Source organism: Hylobates moloch, unplaced genomic scaffold (assembly GCF_009828535.3).
Source record: "Hylobates moloch isolate HMO894 unplaced genomic scaffold, HMol_V3 SCAFFOLD_22, whole genome shotgun sequence".
Taxonomy (NCBI): domain Eukaryota; kingdom Metazoa; phylum Chordata; class Mammalia; order Primates; family Hylobatidae; genus Hylobates; species Hylobates moloch.
The window spans coordinates 20,538,244-20,555,675 of record NW_026652297.1 but is presented as its reverse complement, the minus strand read 5'-3'; the positions used below and the strand labels follow the sequence as shown (position 1 = coordinate 20,555,675).

At 43.8% G+C, this 17,432-nt stretch overlaps 1 protein-coding gene across 11 annotated transcripts in view; it reads left to right on the top strand.

Annotated features, from left to right (window-relative positions):
- Positions 1-17,432, top strand: part of METTL6 (methyltransferase 6, tRNA N3-cytidine) — a 51,118-nt gene that overhangs the window by 16,430 nt on the left and 17,256 nt on the right. For 7 of the 11 annotated variants that reach the window (XM_058433695.1, XM_032144274.2, XM_032144271.2 and 4 more), the window contains one exon: positions 1,173-3,685. In XM_058433695.1, the coding sequence (XP_058289678.1) occupies positions 1,173-1,354 (182 nt within the window). In that variant the 3' untranslated portion in view covers positions 1,355-3,685. Of the gene's footprint in view, positions 1-1,172; positions 3,686-17,432 lie in introns of those variants that run through there. The other 4 variants (XR_009211706.1, XR_009211705.1, XM_032144265.2 and 1 more) reach the window with 3 other exon arrangements.

Genomic DNA, 17,432 nt, shown 5'->3' with positions numbered 1-17,432 from the left:
TGCTTAGGAGGCTGAGGCAAGAGGATCATTTGGCCCCAGAAGATAGAGGCTGCAGTGAGCTATGATCATACCACTGCCCTCCAGCCTGGGCGACAGGGCGAGAAGCCTATCTCAAAAAAACAAAACACAACAAAAAAACTGCAAAATTATCAAAATAGGTTAAAATTCAAAAGATATTTTAATTCATAAAATTTAAACCAATTGTGAATATTGAGAAGATTCAGTGATATCTGCAAAGTGCTTCAGTGCACATTCTCTGGAGCAATGCTCTAAGAGTCTTTATTTTTGCTGCCTCACCATTTATTCTGTTTGTTTCATTTAATGTGTAGTGATGTATTATTTGGGTTAGATTTTCCTGGAGCTAGGTCACCATAGGGTGTTTTTCTCCACTCTGATCACAAATTTTCCTCCTTTGTGTTAGGATGAATAAGATGTTTGATGTAAACAAATTGAGCACATGCAGACCTCATAGGAGTATAGCCAATTTTTATGTTTTTGTTCGGAGATGGGAAACAATGAGATAAATTTTAAAAAGGAATATAATCGGCCGGGCTCAGTGGCTCGTGCGTGTTATCTCAGCACTTTGGGAGGCCAAGATTGGGGGATCATTTGAGGTCAGGGGTTTGAGACCAGCCTGGCAAACATGGCAAAACCCTGTCTCTACTAAAAATAAAAAAAATTAACCAGGCATGGTAGTGTGTGCCTGTAGTCCCAGCTACTTAAGAGGCTGAGGCAGGAGAATCGCTTAAGCCCAGGGAGCGGAGGTTGCAGTGAGCCGAGATCGTGCCACTGCTCTAGCCTGGGTGACAGAGCGACACTGTGTCTCAAAAAAAAAAAAAAAAATTTAATTTTAAAAAAAAGGAATATAACCAATTTGGAATTGTTTATTTTTACTCGGGCTTTTGTATTTGAGAATTCATAATAAGGCAAGATGCACACACCAGTTTGTCCTTCACCTTGTTCTGATTAAATTGTTTAATTGGAGGTTTCTGTTTGGGTAGAAGAGGAGAAGGAGTGTATTAGTTCCCAAATCAAAGCCTTTAAATTTTAGCATTGAGGTTTCCACTTAAAAAAATATTAAAATAGCCTCAGTCCTCTATCCCTCCTCAAGGACTGCAAAGCAAATGTAATGTTATGAAGACTTTTGAACATTGTTGATGCTTGTCTTACAGAATTCCTGGCTCAGCTCTTTATGGACACAGGTTATGAAGAAGTGGTAAACGAGTATGTGTTTCGAGAGACGGTGAATAAAAAAGAAGGCCTATGTGTGCCAAGAGTTTTCCTTCAGAGCAAATTTCTAAAGCCTCCTAAGAACCCATCTCCTGTGGTCCTGGGCCTGGATCCTAAGTCCTGACCTTTCGTGAGGTTGGCATTCATACCTCCCCTTGAAAAGGAAAATTTAAAATCACTCTTTTGTCTGGGTGTGGTGGCTCATGCCTGTAATCCCAGCACTTCGGGAGGCCGAGGTTGGGGGATCATCTGAGTTCAGGAGTTTGAGACCAGCCTGGCCAACATGGTGAGACCCCATCTCTACTAAAAATACAAAAAAATTAGCTGGGCATGGTGGCGAGTGCCTGTAATCCCAGCTACTTAGGAGGCTGAGGCAAGAGAATCGCTTGAACCCAAGAGGCGGAGGTTGCAGTGAGCCGAGATCATGCCATTGCACTCCAGCCTGGGTGACAGAGTGAGACCCTGTTTCATAAATAAATAAAATGACTCTTTTTACTTTATATATTTTTTGAGACAGGATCTTGTGGTACGCAGGCTGGAGTGCAGTGGCGTGTGATCACAGCTCATTGTAGCCTTGACCACCCCTGGGCTCAAGCAGTCTTCCTGCCTCAGCCTCCTGAGTAGCTAGGACTACAGGTGTGAGCCACCATGCCTGGCCCTTAATTTTTTTTAATGAACATGTACAGTAATCCCACTTATCCATGGTTTCACTTACCACAATTTCAATTACCTATTTTCAACTGTAGTCAGTTACTTTTCTGGTTATAGGCTCACGCCTATAACCCCAGCACTTTGGGAGGCCGAGGCCAGCAGATCCCTTGAGCCCAGGAGTTCAAGACCAGTGTGGGCAACATGGTGAAACTCTGACTCTACAGAAAATACAAAAATTATCCAGATGTGCTGGCATGTGCCTGTAGTCCCAGCTGGGGTGGGAGATTAGCTTGAGCCTGGAAGGTGGAGGTTGCAGTAAGTCGAGATCACACTACTGCACTCCAGCCTGGGCGACAGAGCAAAAGTCTGTCTCAAAAAAAAAGTCAAAGATCACATTCACGTAATTTTATTACAGTATATTGTTAAAATTCTTCTTTTTTTTAGAGTTTGGTATCATCTTGGTTTCAGGCAACCACTGGGGGTCTTGAAACATACCATCTGCAGATAAGGGGGGCTACTATGTACTTTTTGTATTAAAAAATAGGAAGTGTATGTGTGTGTGTCAGAGACATGTAAATAAAATTTCAAGGCCTGAAAAGTAGTGAAAGTTTTATAGAATAACATAATTTAGCCATATTGTTCGCTGTAAAATTCTACAAAGAAAAGCCTAAGGACCCTGTAGCACGTAAAGAGATTCTTGTCATTACTCATGTGACTGTAAGTGTTCCTCCAGGCAACATGTCAGACAACCATGGGGAAAGATGAGGCCAAGTAGACTAAAATAAGACACTCATATATATTTCTAGCCTAAAGGATTGTTCTGTTTTCTTCTTTTTCCACTGTCATTTGCCCATTGGTCTCCCCTTTAGTTCATTTATGTATTTCTTCAAAACCAGTGTTCCACAAATACCACTTTTGCTCTGTCTGTGCTCAAGAACCCTCCATGGCTCCCTCTCTGGCTGTTGAGACCCCTTATCACTGAGCCAGTTCCTTGCCACACTGTTTGCCCTGGGGGAGAGAGAGGGGATGGCCATCACCTATCCTCCCCTCTGCCCCATTTGTCCAGTGCTGTTTCTCTGCGAAGATGGCTGGTGACTAGTTTAGAGTTATAATTTTGGAGTTGAGAGGGGCTTCAGAATGGACGTTCCAACTCCCTATTGGGAAATGAGGAAGCAGTAGCAAGGGGTAAATGAGAAGTCCAAAATCACATAGCTAGTGTTGTGGAATATGGGGAAGTCCCTCAATTGGTCTGCTGACCTCTTTCCCAATCATTGCCTTTTAATGACTTTTCCTTTATGAAGTAAAATCCAGGTTATTTTGTTCTGCTTAGGAGTTAAGCCTGTAAGCCTTTCTGTTTGCCTTTCTGCAGAAAGCTGTTTGTGAGAACACTGCCTTGAGTACGTGACAGGACTGCACATGCAGCAAGCCTGGGCCCTTCAACTCCAACCACATCTGGAGGAGGGGTCCCAGTGTGAAGGGGTGGGATAATAGTCATAGTGATTCTGTACAATCAGAATAAATCCTCCTGGCTCCTGAAGAGAAGAGGTGCAGGCAGCAGGGCTCAGACTGTGCTTGTTGGGTGTTGTGATTCTGCCATCTGTCCTCAAACTTCTTGGGAGGGGCTGATGGAACTTGTAAAGAAGCTGTACCTATAGGGGGCCTCATGGGCCTTCTCACAGTGAGAATCCAGCCCTGTCTAGAAGCAGCCTCAAGCTCCCCACTTTCAGTCCAGTGCTGTCTCCCAAAGCCCCCTCCGCCAAATGAATCCCACAGCCAGCTTCAGCCCCAGATGCTGCCCACTGCCCCCCCCATAGAAGTCCTTTCACCTGTGTCTCTACTAGGTCTGACCAATGTTTCTTGGATTTTAGTGGCTAAGCTGGATAAAGACAGGCCATTTAAAGTAGGAAAGTGGGATGCTGGGTGATGTAGCAAGACCCCATCTCTATGAAAAAATAAGAAAATTAGCCAGATGTGGTGGTGTATGCCCGTAGTCCCAGCTACTTGGGAGACTAAGGTTGAAGGATTGCATGAGCCCAGGAGTTGGAGGCTGCAGCGATGGAGTGAGCCATTATCACGCCACTGCACTACAGCCTGGGTGTAGAACGAGACCCCGTGTCCAATTTAAAAAAAAAAAAAAAAGAGCAAGGAGCAGTGTAGTGTAGTAGGATAAGCCTGTGCTTTTGTTATCAGAAGTCATTTGGAATTTTGGCCTCATTCCTTAACCTGTTTGAACTTCACATTCCTCGTTTTTATAATGGGGATAACTACTAACCTAAAAGTATTCAGAGGACTAAAGGAAGTACATATATATGGCACATGAGTATCATTTCCCTCAGTCCTCATTTTTTGAACATAGAAGCTTAACATACATACAGAAAAGTGCACAAATCATAAGTATTTAGCTCACTGACATGACAGAGTGAACATACCTGTATGACACATCCAGCGTGACTGGCACCCCAGAACCCACCCTATGCCTGTGTCTCGTTCCAGTCACTGTCCCCGCAACGGTATCCTCTATTCTGAAGTCTTAACACCAGAGAGTAGTTTTTCTTCTATTTTTAAAATTCTCCCCATAAGAGTTTAAGGACAACTTACAAAAATACAAAAGTTACACGATTTTAAGTAGAGAAATTGGGCTAAAGGAAAATAAAAGTTGAGGCCAGGAAAATAACCTTATCCACACAAACTGCATTACAGCAGGTCTTATACACTTAAGGATAAATAACAGATTTTGCTTCCTAGTGGTCAGCGTAAAGAAGGAAACAAGATCAAGTTCAGACTCCATGCGACAAACCGGAGGCAGCTACTCCTAATCTGGAGATCTAAGGAACCCTTCCCTCTAGTTCCCATAAAGAGAACACTATAACATAGCAAACTTAACAGCTTTACCAATAATAAACACAGATATCAAAGCATTGTTTCTGATAATATAGCTTAACATAGATATATTAAGTCCAAAGGACTAGTCAAATAAGTAGATGAAGAGGACTGAAAGGGGATGGTCTAGATGGGTTTTAGAATCCCTAGAAGACTAATGGGCTGTTGATCCTTCGGTCAGTTTTCCATCAATAGTGTTCTCAGTGGAGGGTTTGATGTGACTCTAGGAACCAGGAGGTCGTTGTCCTTTAGAAGGGTAGCTATTGGGCAGACCGTCCGGCCAAGAGACAAGAATGACTTCAGAGAAAGCAAAACAGGTTGATGAAGGCCTCTTCCTTTGCCAGTGGTTGGCTGGGCGTATACCTGTGAATGGGGCCAACAGTTTCCTCCAAACACAACTGGGAGTTGTCTCTACCCACAGGAGTAATTATGACCCCAAATTCTAATCCCGTAAAGCCAGGCTGCAAAAGTTTTCATTTAGAATATTTAAAGCTGAAGCTGGGCATGGTGGTTCCTGCCTGTAATCCCAGCACTTTGGGAGGCTGGGGTGGGCAGATCACATGAGGCCAAAAGTTGGAGATCAGCCTGGCCAACATGTTGAAACCCTGTCTACTAAATATACAAAAATTAGCTGGGCGTGGTGGTGCATGTCTGTAGTCCCAGCTAATTGAGAGTCTGAGGCTCACTTAAACCCAGGAGGTGGAGGTTGCAGTGAGCCCAGATTGTGCCACTGCACTCCAGCCTGGGTGACAGAGTAAGATTCTGTCTCAAAAAATAAACAATAAAAACAATATTTGAAGCTGGTTTAATGACATGCTGACCTCTGACACAGAGCAAGTGGCCTCTCATATATTTAAGATATATTAAGATTAACTGGCTGGTCATGGTGGCTCATGCCTGTAATCCCAGCATTTTGGGAGGCTGAGGTGGGTGGATCATCTGAAGTCAGGAGTTCGAGACCAGCTTGGCCAACATGGCAAAATCTTGTCTCTACTAAAAATACAAAAAATTGGCTAGGCATGGTGCCTTTAGTCTCAGCTACTTGGGAAGCTGAGGCAGGAACCCGGGAGGTGGCGGTTGCAGTGAGCCAACATCGTGCCATTGCACTCTAGCCTGGGCAACAGACTGAGACTCCATCTCTCTCTCTCTCTCTCTCTCTCTCTCTATGTATATATATATATACATATATATATACACACATATATATACACATATATATACACACACACACATATATACACACACACACACACACACATATATATAAAACTAAGTTTTTTTTTTCATGGGTGGGCCATGGTTGGAAGTAGGCCCAGGCAGCTGCCAACTTTAAGATATATTGATTGTAAAATGTACTTCTTGTTAAATTAATGAGGTGACCCAGTCCATCAGTATTTTAACTATGAGCCAGTAGATTGGTTCACAAGCATTTTAAAGGCCAAATATAAAAATGGCTTCAGTCTCACTGCCTCTAGGTCCTTGTGTTCATTCTCCCTGGCCACATTTCCATCAGTGCACCCTAAATTAAGACAACAGAGGATCAGGTTCTCCCACGTTTGGGTGCTTAGGGACCAGGAAAGCAAGACCATGGTTTGTTTAGTAGCAAACTCTGTGGAATCATATAGACTACAAAGAGTCAACCAATATTGCCTTGTCTTCACAGCCAGAAAACAGCCCCCAGAAACATAGTGAGTACTGGCTAACAGTACTATAAAAAATAGTATAAATACTATATTATATTGAAATATCCTATATAGTACTGTATGTTTCTTTTGAACTTTTCACATATATTAATACATAAAGTATAGTGATTATGTGTGTGTGTGTGTGTATATATATACACACACACACACACACATACTCTATACAACAGTGCTAATACAATTTTATTACAGGATTTGGAATATGAATAAATGGGTTCAAGTGCAGGAATTGCCCAGTACAAACTACCAACTTCTTTGAACTTCAGACTTCATATGTCTAAGACTGAGATCTTAGTACCTAGTATCTGGCAGGGCTGCTGCCAGGATTAAGTGAGATCATTTAGATGGGAGTGCTTGGTTTACTATAAAGTACCAGTCAAGTGTTAGTTATTTCTATTATTTTCTATTTCTCCAGAAAGTATATTGTTAAACGTCGAAATGGTAGAGCAGCTCACAAACCAACTCTTTTTCAAGATAGTTTAATCTTGGGATCCTTGCAAGGGCTCGGGATTTGAATGTTGTACCACAAGGTGGTGCTAGACACTAGATGTTTTTATTGGCCTTCTCCCATCTTAATTAGTTACAGTGTTCTTTTTTTATTGTTATTGAAGAGCATGGAAAATATTTATTACAAATGTGTTTTCTAGATCAACTTATAAGCTCATAAGATCAATCCCATCTTAGTTATATAGTGTCCATTTTTTAATTGTCGTTGAAGAGCATAGAAAACATTTATTACAAAGTGTTTTCTAGATCAACTTATGAGCTCATAAGATCAATTTTGGCCTCACTGGAGATTAGAAAGCAAGGGCGCTTTTACCTAATGTTCAGTCTGCTTTGCCTACTGAAGGTGTTTACTTTCAGTTAAATCTGGGAAACATTTTAAGGTAATGTCTGTGATGGGCTCGAAAGGTGTCTGCAAGGCCCCCTGGACACTGGGGAGCATAAATACGTGCTGGACACCAATCAAGGGTCCTAATTTTTTTTTTCCTATGAGTAAATACCCCTTTGTACTTTCCTATCCCCAAATGGTTTTGTGGATTTGCTTTTACTGTTGTTTGGAATTAAGGCCAAAGCAAAGAAGGGACTGCAGCACAGATAATTGTCTGCCTCACACAGATATTATTTATAGCTATCTTTGATAGCATTTGATTCCCTGTTTCACAGTTGTCAACTGAGGAATGGAAAATTGTGAAATGAATAAACCAAGACTGTTTTGCAGGGCCATGTTCTCTACTGGGGAGCAGACATTTCTCACAAATTTAAGTAAGTTCTGCTATTGAAACCAAATGTTTTATTAAAAAGCAAATTAGTAGGGCACAGTAGCACAGTAGTCCCAGCTACTTGGGAGGCTGAGGCAGGAGAATCACTTGAGGCCAGATGTTCAAGGCTACAGTGCACTATGATCTCACCTGTGAATAAACCAGCCACTGCACTCCAGCCTGAGCAACATAGCAGGACCCTGTCTTTAAAATAAATAAATAAAAATTTAAAAATAAAGGCAGGGCAAGGTGGCTTACGCCTGTAATCCCAGCACTTTGGGAGGCTGAGGCAGGCGGATCACCTGAAGTCAGGAGTTCGAGACCAGCCTGGCCAACGTGGTGAAGCCCTGTCTCTACTTAAAAAAAAAAAAAATTAGCTGGACATGATGGTGCGCATCTGTAATCCCAGGTACTCGGGAGGCTGAAGCAGGTGAATTGCTTGAACCTGGGAGGCAGAGGTTGCAGTGAACCTAGATCGCACCACTGTACTCCAGCCTGGGTGACAAGAGCAAAACTCCGTCTCAAATAAATAAGTAAAATAGATGTTTTTCACTTTTCCTTCCTATCCTCCTCAAATGTGTGGTATTTCATTAAATTGTGTTCAATGGGTACCAGCTGGGTGCAGGGCACTCTGGGGTCACTATGGCTGGAGTGCAGGGTAGGGGCGAAGGGATAGTGGGTATCAGAGGCATTTGAACCAGAGCAACTCCATTTTGAATAGGGGCTGAGTAGAATGAGGCTGAGACCTGCTGGGCTGCATTTCCAGGAGGTAAGGCATTCTTAGTCATAGGATGAGATAGGAGGTCAGCATAAGATATAGGTCATAAAAACCGTGCTTATAAAGCAGGTTGTAATAAAGAAGCCAGCCAAATCCCAGCAAAACCAAGATGGCGACGAGGGTGACCTCTGGTCATCCTCACTGCTACAGTCCCACCAGCCCCATCACAGTTTACAAACGCCAGGGCAATGTCAGGAAGTTGCCCTTTATGATCTATAAAGGGGAGGCATGAATAATCCACCCCTTGTTTAGCATATAATCAAGAAATAACCACAAAAATGGGCAACCAGCAGCCCTTGGGGCTACTCTGTCTGTGGAGTGACCATTCTTTATTCATTTACTTTCCTGATAAATTTGCTTTCACTTTATGGACTCTGAATTATTATGCTAGATCCAAGGACCCTCTCTTGGGGTCTGGATTGGGACTCCTTCCCAGTAACATGCGCATGTTCTGGAAGGTAGGGAAACAGCTCCAGTCATGTTCACTCAGCCAGAGTAAGATAAACTAGGAAAACAAATACAAACACTCAGAAAAGCAGCAGAAGGAAAAAGAGGAAGAAACACTGTGGAAAACGTGAGTGCCATAACTGTCACTGTCATTTGGAAAGAATATTTTCACAGTGGAGGCATTATATTCTGTGGTCTGGGGCATGGCCATGGAGATGAGAACATGACATGTACCTCCTTGGAGCATGTTGCCAAACGTGTAGATCTGTAAGAAAAATATCAGGACTGGCAAAATGAGACAACTCCTGAAAGAAAGAAACTGCTGACAAAATGGGCAAAATGATCAATCCTAATTAGAAATAATTATAAATAAAATGAGGCCCGGCACAGTGGCTCATACCTATAATCCCAGCACTTTGGGATGCTGAGGCAGGACAATCACTTGAATCTAGGAGTTGGGAGACCAACCTGGGATACATAATGAGACCCCTACAAAAAAATTTTAAAAGCCGGTCATGGTGGCATGTTCCTGAAGTCCTGAAACAACCTTTGCAAAGTATAACAGTGAGAAAATTACAACAGTGAAATAAATCTGACCTAACGGACTATATCTTGCTTCTAACCTCCAAGCTGCCCTTGTTCATTCCTGAACTAACTTTAGGCTGAACTAACTTTGGGAGTAACTTAGTTTATAGTTTAACTTTGAAATGATGATAACAGCTCTTTCCTGAAACAAACCCCCTTCTTGCCTGGTGACCAGAGTGTCTTTTTAGGACGAATAAATTAGCCACAAGATTCGCAATTCCCCAATTACTCCTGCAGTAACATCACTATTGTAGACCCTAAGATTGGCCTTTTGAGGTGTCTTTTCAGGTTTTTGCATTTCTTTTTTTTTCTTTATTTTTTTTTTTATTTTTTTTTTGAGATGGAATCTCACTCCGTCACCCAGGCTGGAGTACAGTGGCACCATCTCGGCTCACTGCAACCTCCGCCTCCTCGGTTCAAGCGATTCTCCTGCCTCAGACTCCCGAGTAGCTGGGATTACAGGTGTGCACCACCACGCCTGGCTAATTTTTGTATTTTTAGTGGAGATGGGGTTTCACCATGTTGGCCAGGCCAATCTCAAACTCCTGACATCAGGTGATCTGCCTGCCTCAGCCTCCCAAAGTGCTGGGATTACTGGTGTAAGCCACCATAACTGGCCAGGTTTTTGCATTTCTGACGACTGTCACTCAGACCTGCCAGCTGTTCCTGTGGTCACCATCCAGGAATCACTTCAGCCCAAGAGGATAGCTTCAACTCCATAAGATCTCATCTCTGACCCAACCAATGGGCACTCCCCATTCCCTAGCCCTGCTGCCCACCAAACTATCCTTGAAAAACCCTAGTCTGAATTTTTGGAGAGACTGTTTTGAGTAATAAAATTCCGGTCTCTCGTTCAGCCATGAATGAGAGTCTCTCCCCAGTGCAGTTTCTCTGTCTTGACAGATTGGCTCTATCTGGGCAGCAAGCAAAATGAACCATTGTGTTACTGGAAAGAGGTCCCGATCTGGCTCTATCTGGGCAGCAAGCAAAACGAACCCATTGTGTTACCGGAAAGGGGTCCCAATCCAGACCCCAAGAGAGGGTTCTTGGACCTTGTGCAAGAAAGAATTCGGGGCGAGTTCATAGAGTAAAGTGAAAGCAAGTTTATTAGAGAAGTAAAGAAACAAAAGAATGGCTGGCTACTCCATAGGCTACCCAACTGAGTATACTTATAGTTGTTTCTTGATCATATGCTAAATAAGGGGTAGATTATTCATGAACGTTCTGGAAAAGGGGCGGGCAATCCCCAGAACTAAGGGTTTCTCCCCACTTTAGACCATATAGGGTAACTTCCAGGCATTTGTAAACTGTCATGGCACTGGTGGGCATGTGTTTTACCATGTTAATACATTATAATTAGTATAGTTTGAGCAGTGAGGATGACCAGAGATCACTTTTATTGCCATCTTGGTTTTGGTGGGTTTTGGCTGACTTCTTTACCGCAACCAGTCTTATTAGCAGAAACTTTGTGACCTGCTTCTTTTTTTCTTTCTTTCTTTCTTTCTTTCTTTCTTTCTTTCTTTCTTTCTTTCTTTCTTTCTTTCTTTCTTTCTTTCTTTCTTTCTTCTTCTTTTTTTTTTTGACATGAACATGGCTGACTGCATCCTTCACCTTTGAGGCTTTGTACATAACATTGTAAAACTGGGCCAGACACAATGGCTCATGCCTGTATTCCCAGCACTTTGGGAGGCTGAGATTGGTGGATCAGCTGAGCCCAGGAATTCAAGACCAGCCTGGACAATATGGTGAAACCCCATTTCTACAGAAAATACAAAACTGGGCCAGGTGCGGTGGCTCACGCCTGTAATCCCAGCACTTTGGGAGGCTGGGGCGGGCAGATCACAAGATCAGGAGATAGAGACCATCCTGGCTAACACGGTAAAACCCCGTCTCTACTAAAAATATAAAAAATTAGCCGGGCGTGGTGGTGGGCGCCTGTAGTCCCAGCTACTCAGGAGGCTGAGGCAGGAGAATGGCATGAACCTGGGAGGTGGAGCTTGCAGTGAGCCGAGATTGCGCCACTACACTCCAGCCTGGGCGACAGACTCCATCTCAAAAAAAAAAAAAAAAAAAGAAGAAGAAGAAAGTACAAAACTGATCTGGGTGCGGTGGTGCGTGACTGTAGTCCCAGCTACTCAGGAACCTGAGGTGGGAGGATTACCTGAGCCTGGGTAGGTTGAGGCTGCAGTGAGCTGATATCCAGCCACTGCACTCCAGCACTCTAAAACTGTTCACAAGTATAGTTTCAGTTATGTTTAATGATAAATATTATTAAAGGATATGGAGATGCTATATGAGGGAAAAATCTTCATGCACAAGAAGGAAGCAATCCAAAACAGTTACAGTATTTATTTCAGGGTTGTTCAATTATAGCTGTTGCTTTTTCTTCTTTATACTTTTCTGAAATTCATATTTTCTGTAATGACCCTTTATTACTTTTACATTACCAAAAAAAGATAGTCTAGCATCCTTAGAACTTCTTTATGAACTTCTTAAGTGAACTAAAATCCTTATGACAATTCTACTAGAAATGCTATTTCAACCTGTAAGATTCTTACCCACCATGAGCTAAATGACACCTTCCAGAAATAAGAGAATGTGTTCTTTAAGGATATTTTCTTTTCTTCTGTAGGGGAAAGGGGAACTTTTTGTTCACCCTCTGAAAGTTCAATAATTTGTCTCTGGAATAAACTTGACAGTAGACAGATTAACAAGAGGAAAGACATACAAATTTATTATGTGCATATATGAATGGAGGCCTCACAAAATATGAAACTCCCAGAAGAGCCAATATGTATACCATCTTGAGGCCATGGAAAGGAATAGGGGACCTGGGGCTTGGTGGGGGTGCAGAGAGGGTGGAGGATGTGGAGAGGGTCCACCTGGTGCTGCACTTGGTGGGGGTGCGGAGAGAGGAGGTCACGGCACAAATTCTAGAAGGGAGAGGGGAGGAAATGCACAGCCCACAAAGGTTGCCTTATGCAGATAAAATCTCTCAGGTAGCACCCTTCAGAAGGGTGGCCACCTGTGGTAATCTCTATCTGGGACGTGTCGACCCACAATCTCTTCCTGTGATGTGACTTTTCCTAGTTCCATCTCTAGGCAGCTAAGGGGGGCTCAGAGAAAGCCTCTGGTTGCATCTGCTGTTTGCTAATGTAGATTTCCTTTTACAAAATTCATAAATTTCTTTCACAAAAGGAGATCTTTTCGGAGCTATTCCTGTGTCTTTAGTTTCTTGTAATAGCCATCTCAAAATATACCAGAGTATATTTTGAGGTGGCATTAATTCTCGTCTTCCACAGTCACATTTTGGGATGGTGTTCTGAGCCCCAACATTCCAGTCCCCTGGTCCCTGAATGTCATGGTGATGTACCTTGGATGGGGATATTTTCACCTGTTGGGCTGCACTCTCCATGGCTGCTATGATTTTGGAAATGTTTATTCTTTAGTTTGGGGAAACTTACTTACTTGAATTATTTATTTAATGATTCCCTAACACCTAACACTTCCAGGACTACCCCCCGACTGCCCCCGCCCCAACCTCCAACACACACACACACACACACACAAACACACACACACACACACACACACACACACACACACACACACGATTTCTCCTGGAACTCTCTCTGTCTCTCTTTTTTTTTTTTTCTGTGAGACACCGTCTCACTCCCGTCATCCAGGCTGGAGTGCAGTGGCACGATTGTTACCAGAAAGGGATCCCAATCCAGACCCCAAGAGGGTTCTTGGACCTCGAGTAAGAAAGAATTTGGGTAAAGTGAAAGCAAGCTAAGAAAGTAAAGGAATGAAAGAAAGGCTACTCTGTAGGCATAGTGGCCCCTAGGGCTGCTAGTTGGCTATTTTTATGGTTATTTCTTGAGTATATGGTAAACGAGGGGTGGATTATTCATGAGTTTTTTGGGGGCGAGGGAGTGGGGGGGCGGGGGAAGGAAAGGATAGGCAATTCCTGGAACTGAGGGTTCCTCCCCCTTTTAGAGCATATAGAGTAACTTCCTAACATTGCCATGGCATTTGTAAACTGTCATGGCACTGGTGGGCATGTCTTTTTGCATGCTAATGTATTTAATTAGTATATAATGCGCAGTAGGACCACCAGAGGTCACTTTCCTCACCATCTTGGTTTTGGTGGGTTTTGGCCAGCTTCTTTACCACATCCTTTTATCAGCAAGGTCTTTGTGACCTGTACATAGTGCCGACCTATCTTGTCCTGTGACTTAGAATACCTAACCTCCTGGGAATGCAGCCCAGTAGGTCTCGGCCTTATTTTACCCAGTGCCTATTCAAGATGGAGTTGCTGTGGTTCAAACACCTCTGACATGACCATGGCTCCCTGCAGCCTCAACTTCCCAGGCTTAGATGATCCTCCCACCTCAGCCTCCCGAGTAGCTAGGACTATAGGTACATAGGACCATGCCTGGCTAATTTTTTGTACTTTTTAATAGAGATGTGGTTTCACCATGTTGCCCAGGCTGGTCTGCAACTCCTGGGCTCAAGTGATCAGCCCACCTTGGCCTTTCAAAGTGTTGGGATTACACATGTGAGCCATGGTGCCTGGCTGGGAACTCTTATTGTAACTGCCTGACAGGTTCTTCCTGCCCACTGCATGAAGAATATCAATTCTCAGCACTGGGCCAGCTGCAGTGGCTCATGCCTGTAATCCCAGCACTTTGGGAGGCTGAGGCAGGCAGTTCACTTGAGGTCACGAGCTTGAGGCCAGCCTGGCCAACATGATGAAACTCTGTCTCTACTAAATATACAAAAATTAGCCCAGTGTGGTGGTGTGCACCTGTAATCCCACCTACTTGGGAGGCTGAGGCAGGAGAATCACTTGAACCCAGGAGCGGGAGATTGCAGTGAGCCACGATCACTCCACTGCACTCCAGCCTGGGCAACAGAGCAAGACTCTGTCTCAAAAAAAGAAAAATCTCAGCATTGCAATGGAGAGTTCAATTGACACCAGGCCAGCCACGCCATGTGGGAGATGGAGTTATCACTCAAATCAGTCTCATCAAAGGCTTATAGGTTAGGAGTTTTTCAAAGATAGTTTGGGGGAAAGGGTGGGGGTGACTAGACAGTGGGTGCTTGCTGCCGATTGGTTGGGGTGCAATCACAGGGATGTGGGAAATGATCTTGCATGCTGAATAACTCTTGGGTGGGGCCACAGGAGCTGTTGACCAGTAGGTCCAGGTAAAGCATGGGTGTCAGACATGCAAAAAACCTGGGAAAGTATCCCAAAAGGTCAATCTTAGGTTCTACAGTAGTGATGTTATCTGAAGGAGTAATTGGGGAAGTTGCATAACTTATGACCTCCAGAATTACGGCTGGCAATCATTTATGTCTACACCTTAGCAGAATTCAGGCTCCTCTCTGCCCCCTAGCCTAGTGGTCTCTAATTAGCTTTACAAAGGTGGTTGAGTTTGGGGGAAGGGCTATTATAATTTAAACTGTAAACTAAATGTCTCCTAAAGTTAGCTTGGCAGCTTAAAGGCTAAAAGCGAAGATGGCCAAATAGGAACAGCTCCAGTCTACAGCTCCCAGAGTGAGTGACACAGAAGACGAATGATTTCTGCATTTCCCACTGAGGTACCGGGTGCATCTCACTGGGGATTGCCAGACAGTGGGTGCAGGACAGTGGGTACAGTGCATTGAGCCGGAGCCGAAGCAGGGTGCAGCATCACCTCACCCGGGAAGTGCAAGGGGTCGGGGAATTCCCTTTCCTAGCCAAGTAAAGGGGTGACAGATGGCACCTGGAAAATTGGGTCACTCCCACCCTAATACTGCGCTTTTCTGATAGTCTTAGCAAATGGCACACCAGGAGATTATATCCTGTGCCTAGCTCTGAGGGTCCTACGCCCACAGAGCCTTGCTCATTGCTAGCACAGCAGTCTGAGATCGAACTGCAAGGCAGCAGCGAGGCTGGGGGAGGGGCGCCTGCCATTGCTGAGGCTTGAGTAGGTAAAGTGGCCAGGAAGCTAAAACTGGGTGGAGCCCACCGCAGCTCAAGGAGGCCTGCCTGCCTCTGTAGACTCCACCTCTGGGGGCAGGGCATAGCCAAACAAAAGGCATCAGAAACCTCTGCAGACTTAAATGTCCCTGTCTGACAGCTTTGAAGAGAGTAGTGGTTCTCCCAGCATGCAGCTGGAGATCTGAGAACAGACAGACTGCTTCCTCAATTGGGTCCCTGACCCCTGAGTAGCCTAACTGGGAGGCATCCCCTAGTAGTGGCAGACTGACACCTCACATGGCCGGGTACTCTTCTGAGACAAAACGTCCAGAGGAACAATCAAGCAGCAACATTTGCTGTTCACCAATATCCACTGTTCTGCAGCCTCCACTGCTCATATCCAGGCAAGCAGGGTCTGGAGTGGACCTCCGGCAAACTCCAACAGACCTGCAGCTGAGGGTCCTGACTGTTAGAAGGAAAACTAACAAACAGAAAGGACATCCACACCAAAACCCCATCTGTGCGTCACCATCATCAAAGACCAAAGGTAGATAAAACCACAAAGATGGGGAAAAAAAACAGAGCAGAAAAACTGAAATTCTAAAAATCAGAGTGCCTCTCCTCCTCCAAAGGAATGCAGCTGCTCACCAGCAATGGAACAAAGCTGGACGGAGAATGACTTTGATGAGTTGACAGAAGAAGGCTTCAGATGATCAAACTACTCTGAGCTAAAGGAGGAAGTTCAAACCCATGACAAAGAAGTTAAAAACCTTGAAAAAAGATTAGACGAATGGCTAACTAGAATAACCAATGCAGAGAAGTCCTTAAAGGACCTGATGGAGCTGAAAACGATGGCACAAGAACTACATGATGAATGCACAAGCCTCAGTAGCCAATTTGATCAACTGGAAGAAAGGGTATCAGTGATGGAAGATCAAATGAATGAAATGAAGTGAGAAGAGAAGTAAGAATAAAAAGAAATGAACAAAGCCTCCAAGAAATATGGAGGACCAAATCTACGTCTGATTGGTGTATATGAAAGTGACGGGGAGAATGGAACCAAGTTGGAAAACACTCTGCAGGATATTATCCAGGAGAACTTCCCCAATCTAGCAAGGCAGGCCAACATTCAAATTCAGGAAATACAAGAATGCCACAAAGATACTCCTCGAGAAGAGCAACTCCAGGACACGTAATTGTCAGATTCACCAAAGTTGAAATGAAGGAAAAAATGTTAAGGGCAGCCAGAGAGAAAGATCGGGTTACTCACAAAGGGAAGCCCATCAGACTAACAGCTGATCTCTCCGCAGAAACTCTACAAGCCAGAAGAGAGTGGGGGCCAATATTCAACATTCTTAAAGAAAAGAATTTTCAACCCAGAATTTCATATACAGCCAAACTAAGCTTCATAAGTGAAGGAGAAATAAAATACTTCACAGACAAGCAAATGCTGAGAAATTTTGTCACCACCAGTCCTGCCCTAAAAGAACTCCTGAAGGAAGCACTAAACATGGAAAGGAACAACCAGTAGCAGCCACTGCAAAACCATGCCAAATTGTAAAGACCATCGAGGCTAGGAAGAAACTGCATCAACTAATGAGCAAAATAACAAGCTAACATCATAATGACAGGATCAAATTCACACATAACAATATTAACCTTAAATGTAAATGGGCTAAATGCTCCAATTAAGACACAGACTGGCAAACTGGATAAGGAGTCAAGACCCATCAGTGTGCTGTATTCAGGAAACCCATCTCACGTGCAGAGACACACATGGGCTCAAAATAAAGGGATGGAGGAAGATCTACCAAGCAAACGGAAAACAACAAAAGGCAGGGGTTGCAATCCTAGTCTCGGATAAAACAGACTTTAAACCAAAAAAGATCAAAAGAGACAAAGAAGGCCATTACATAATGGTAAAGGGA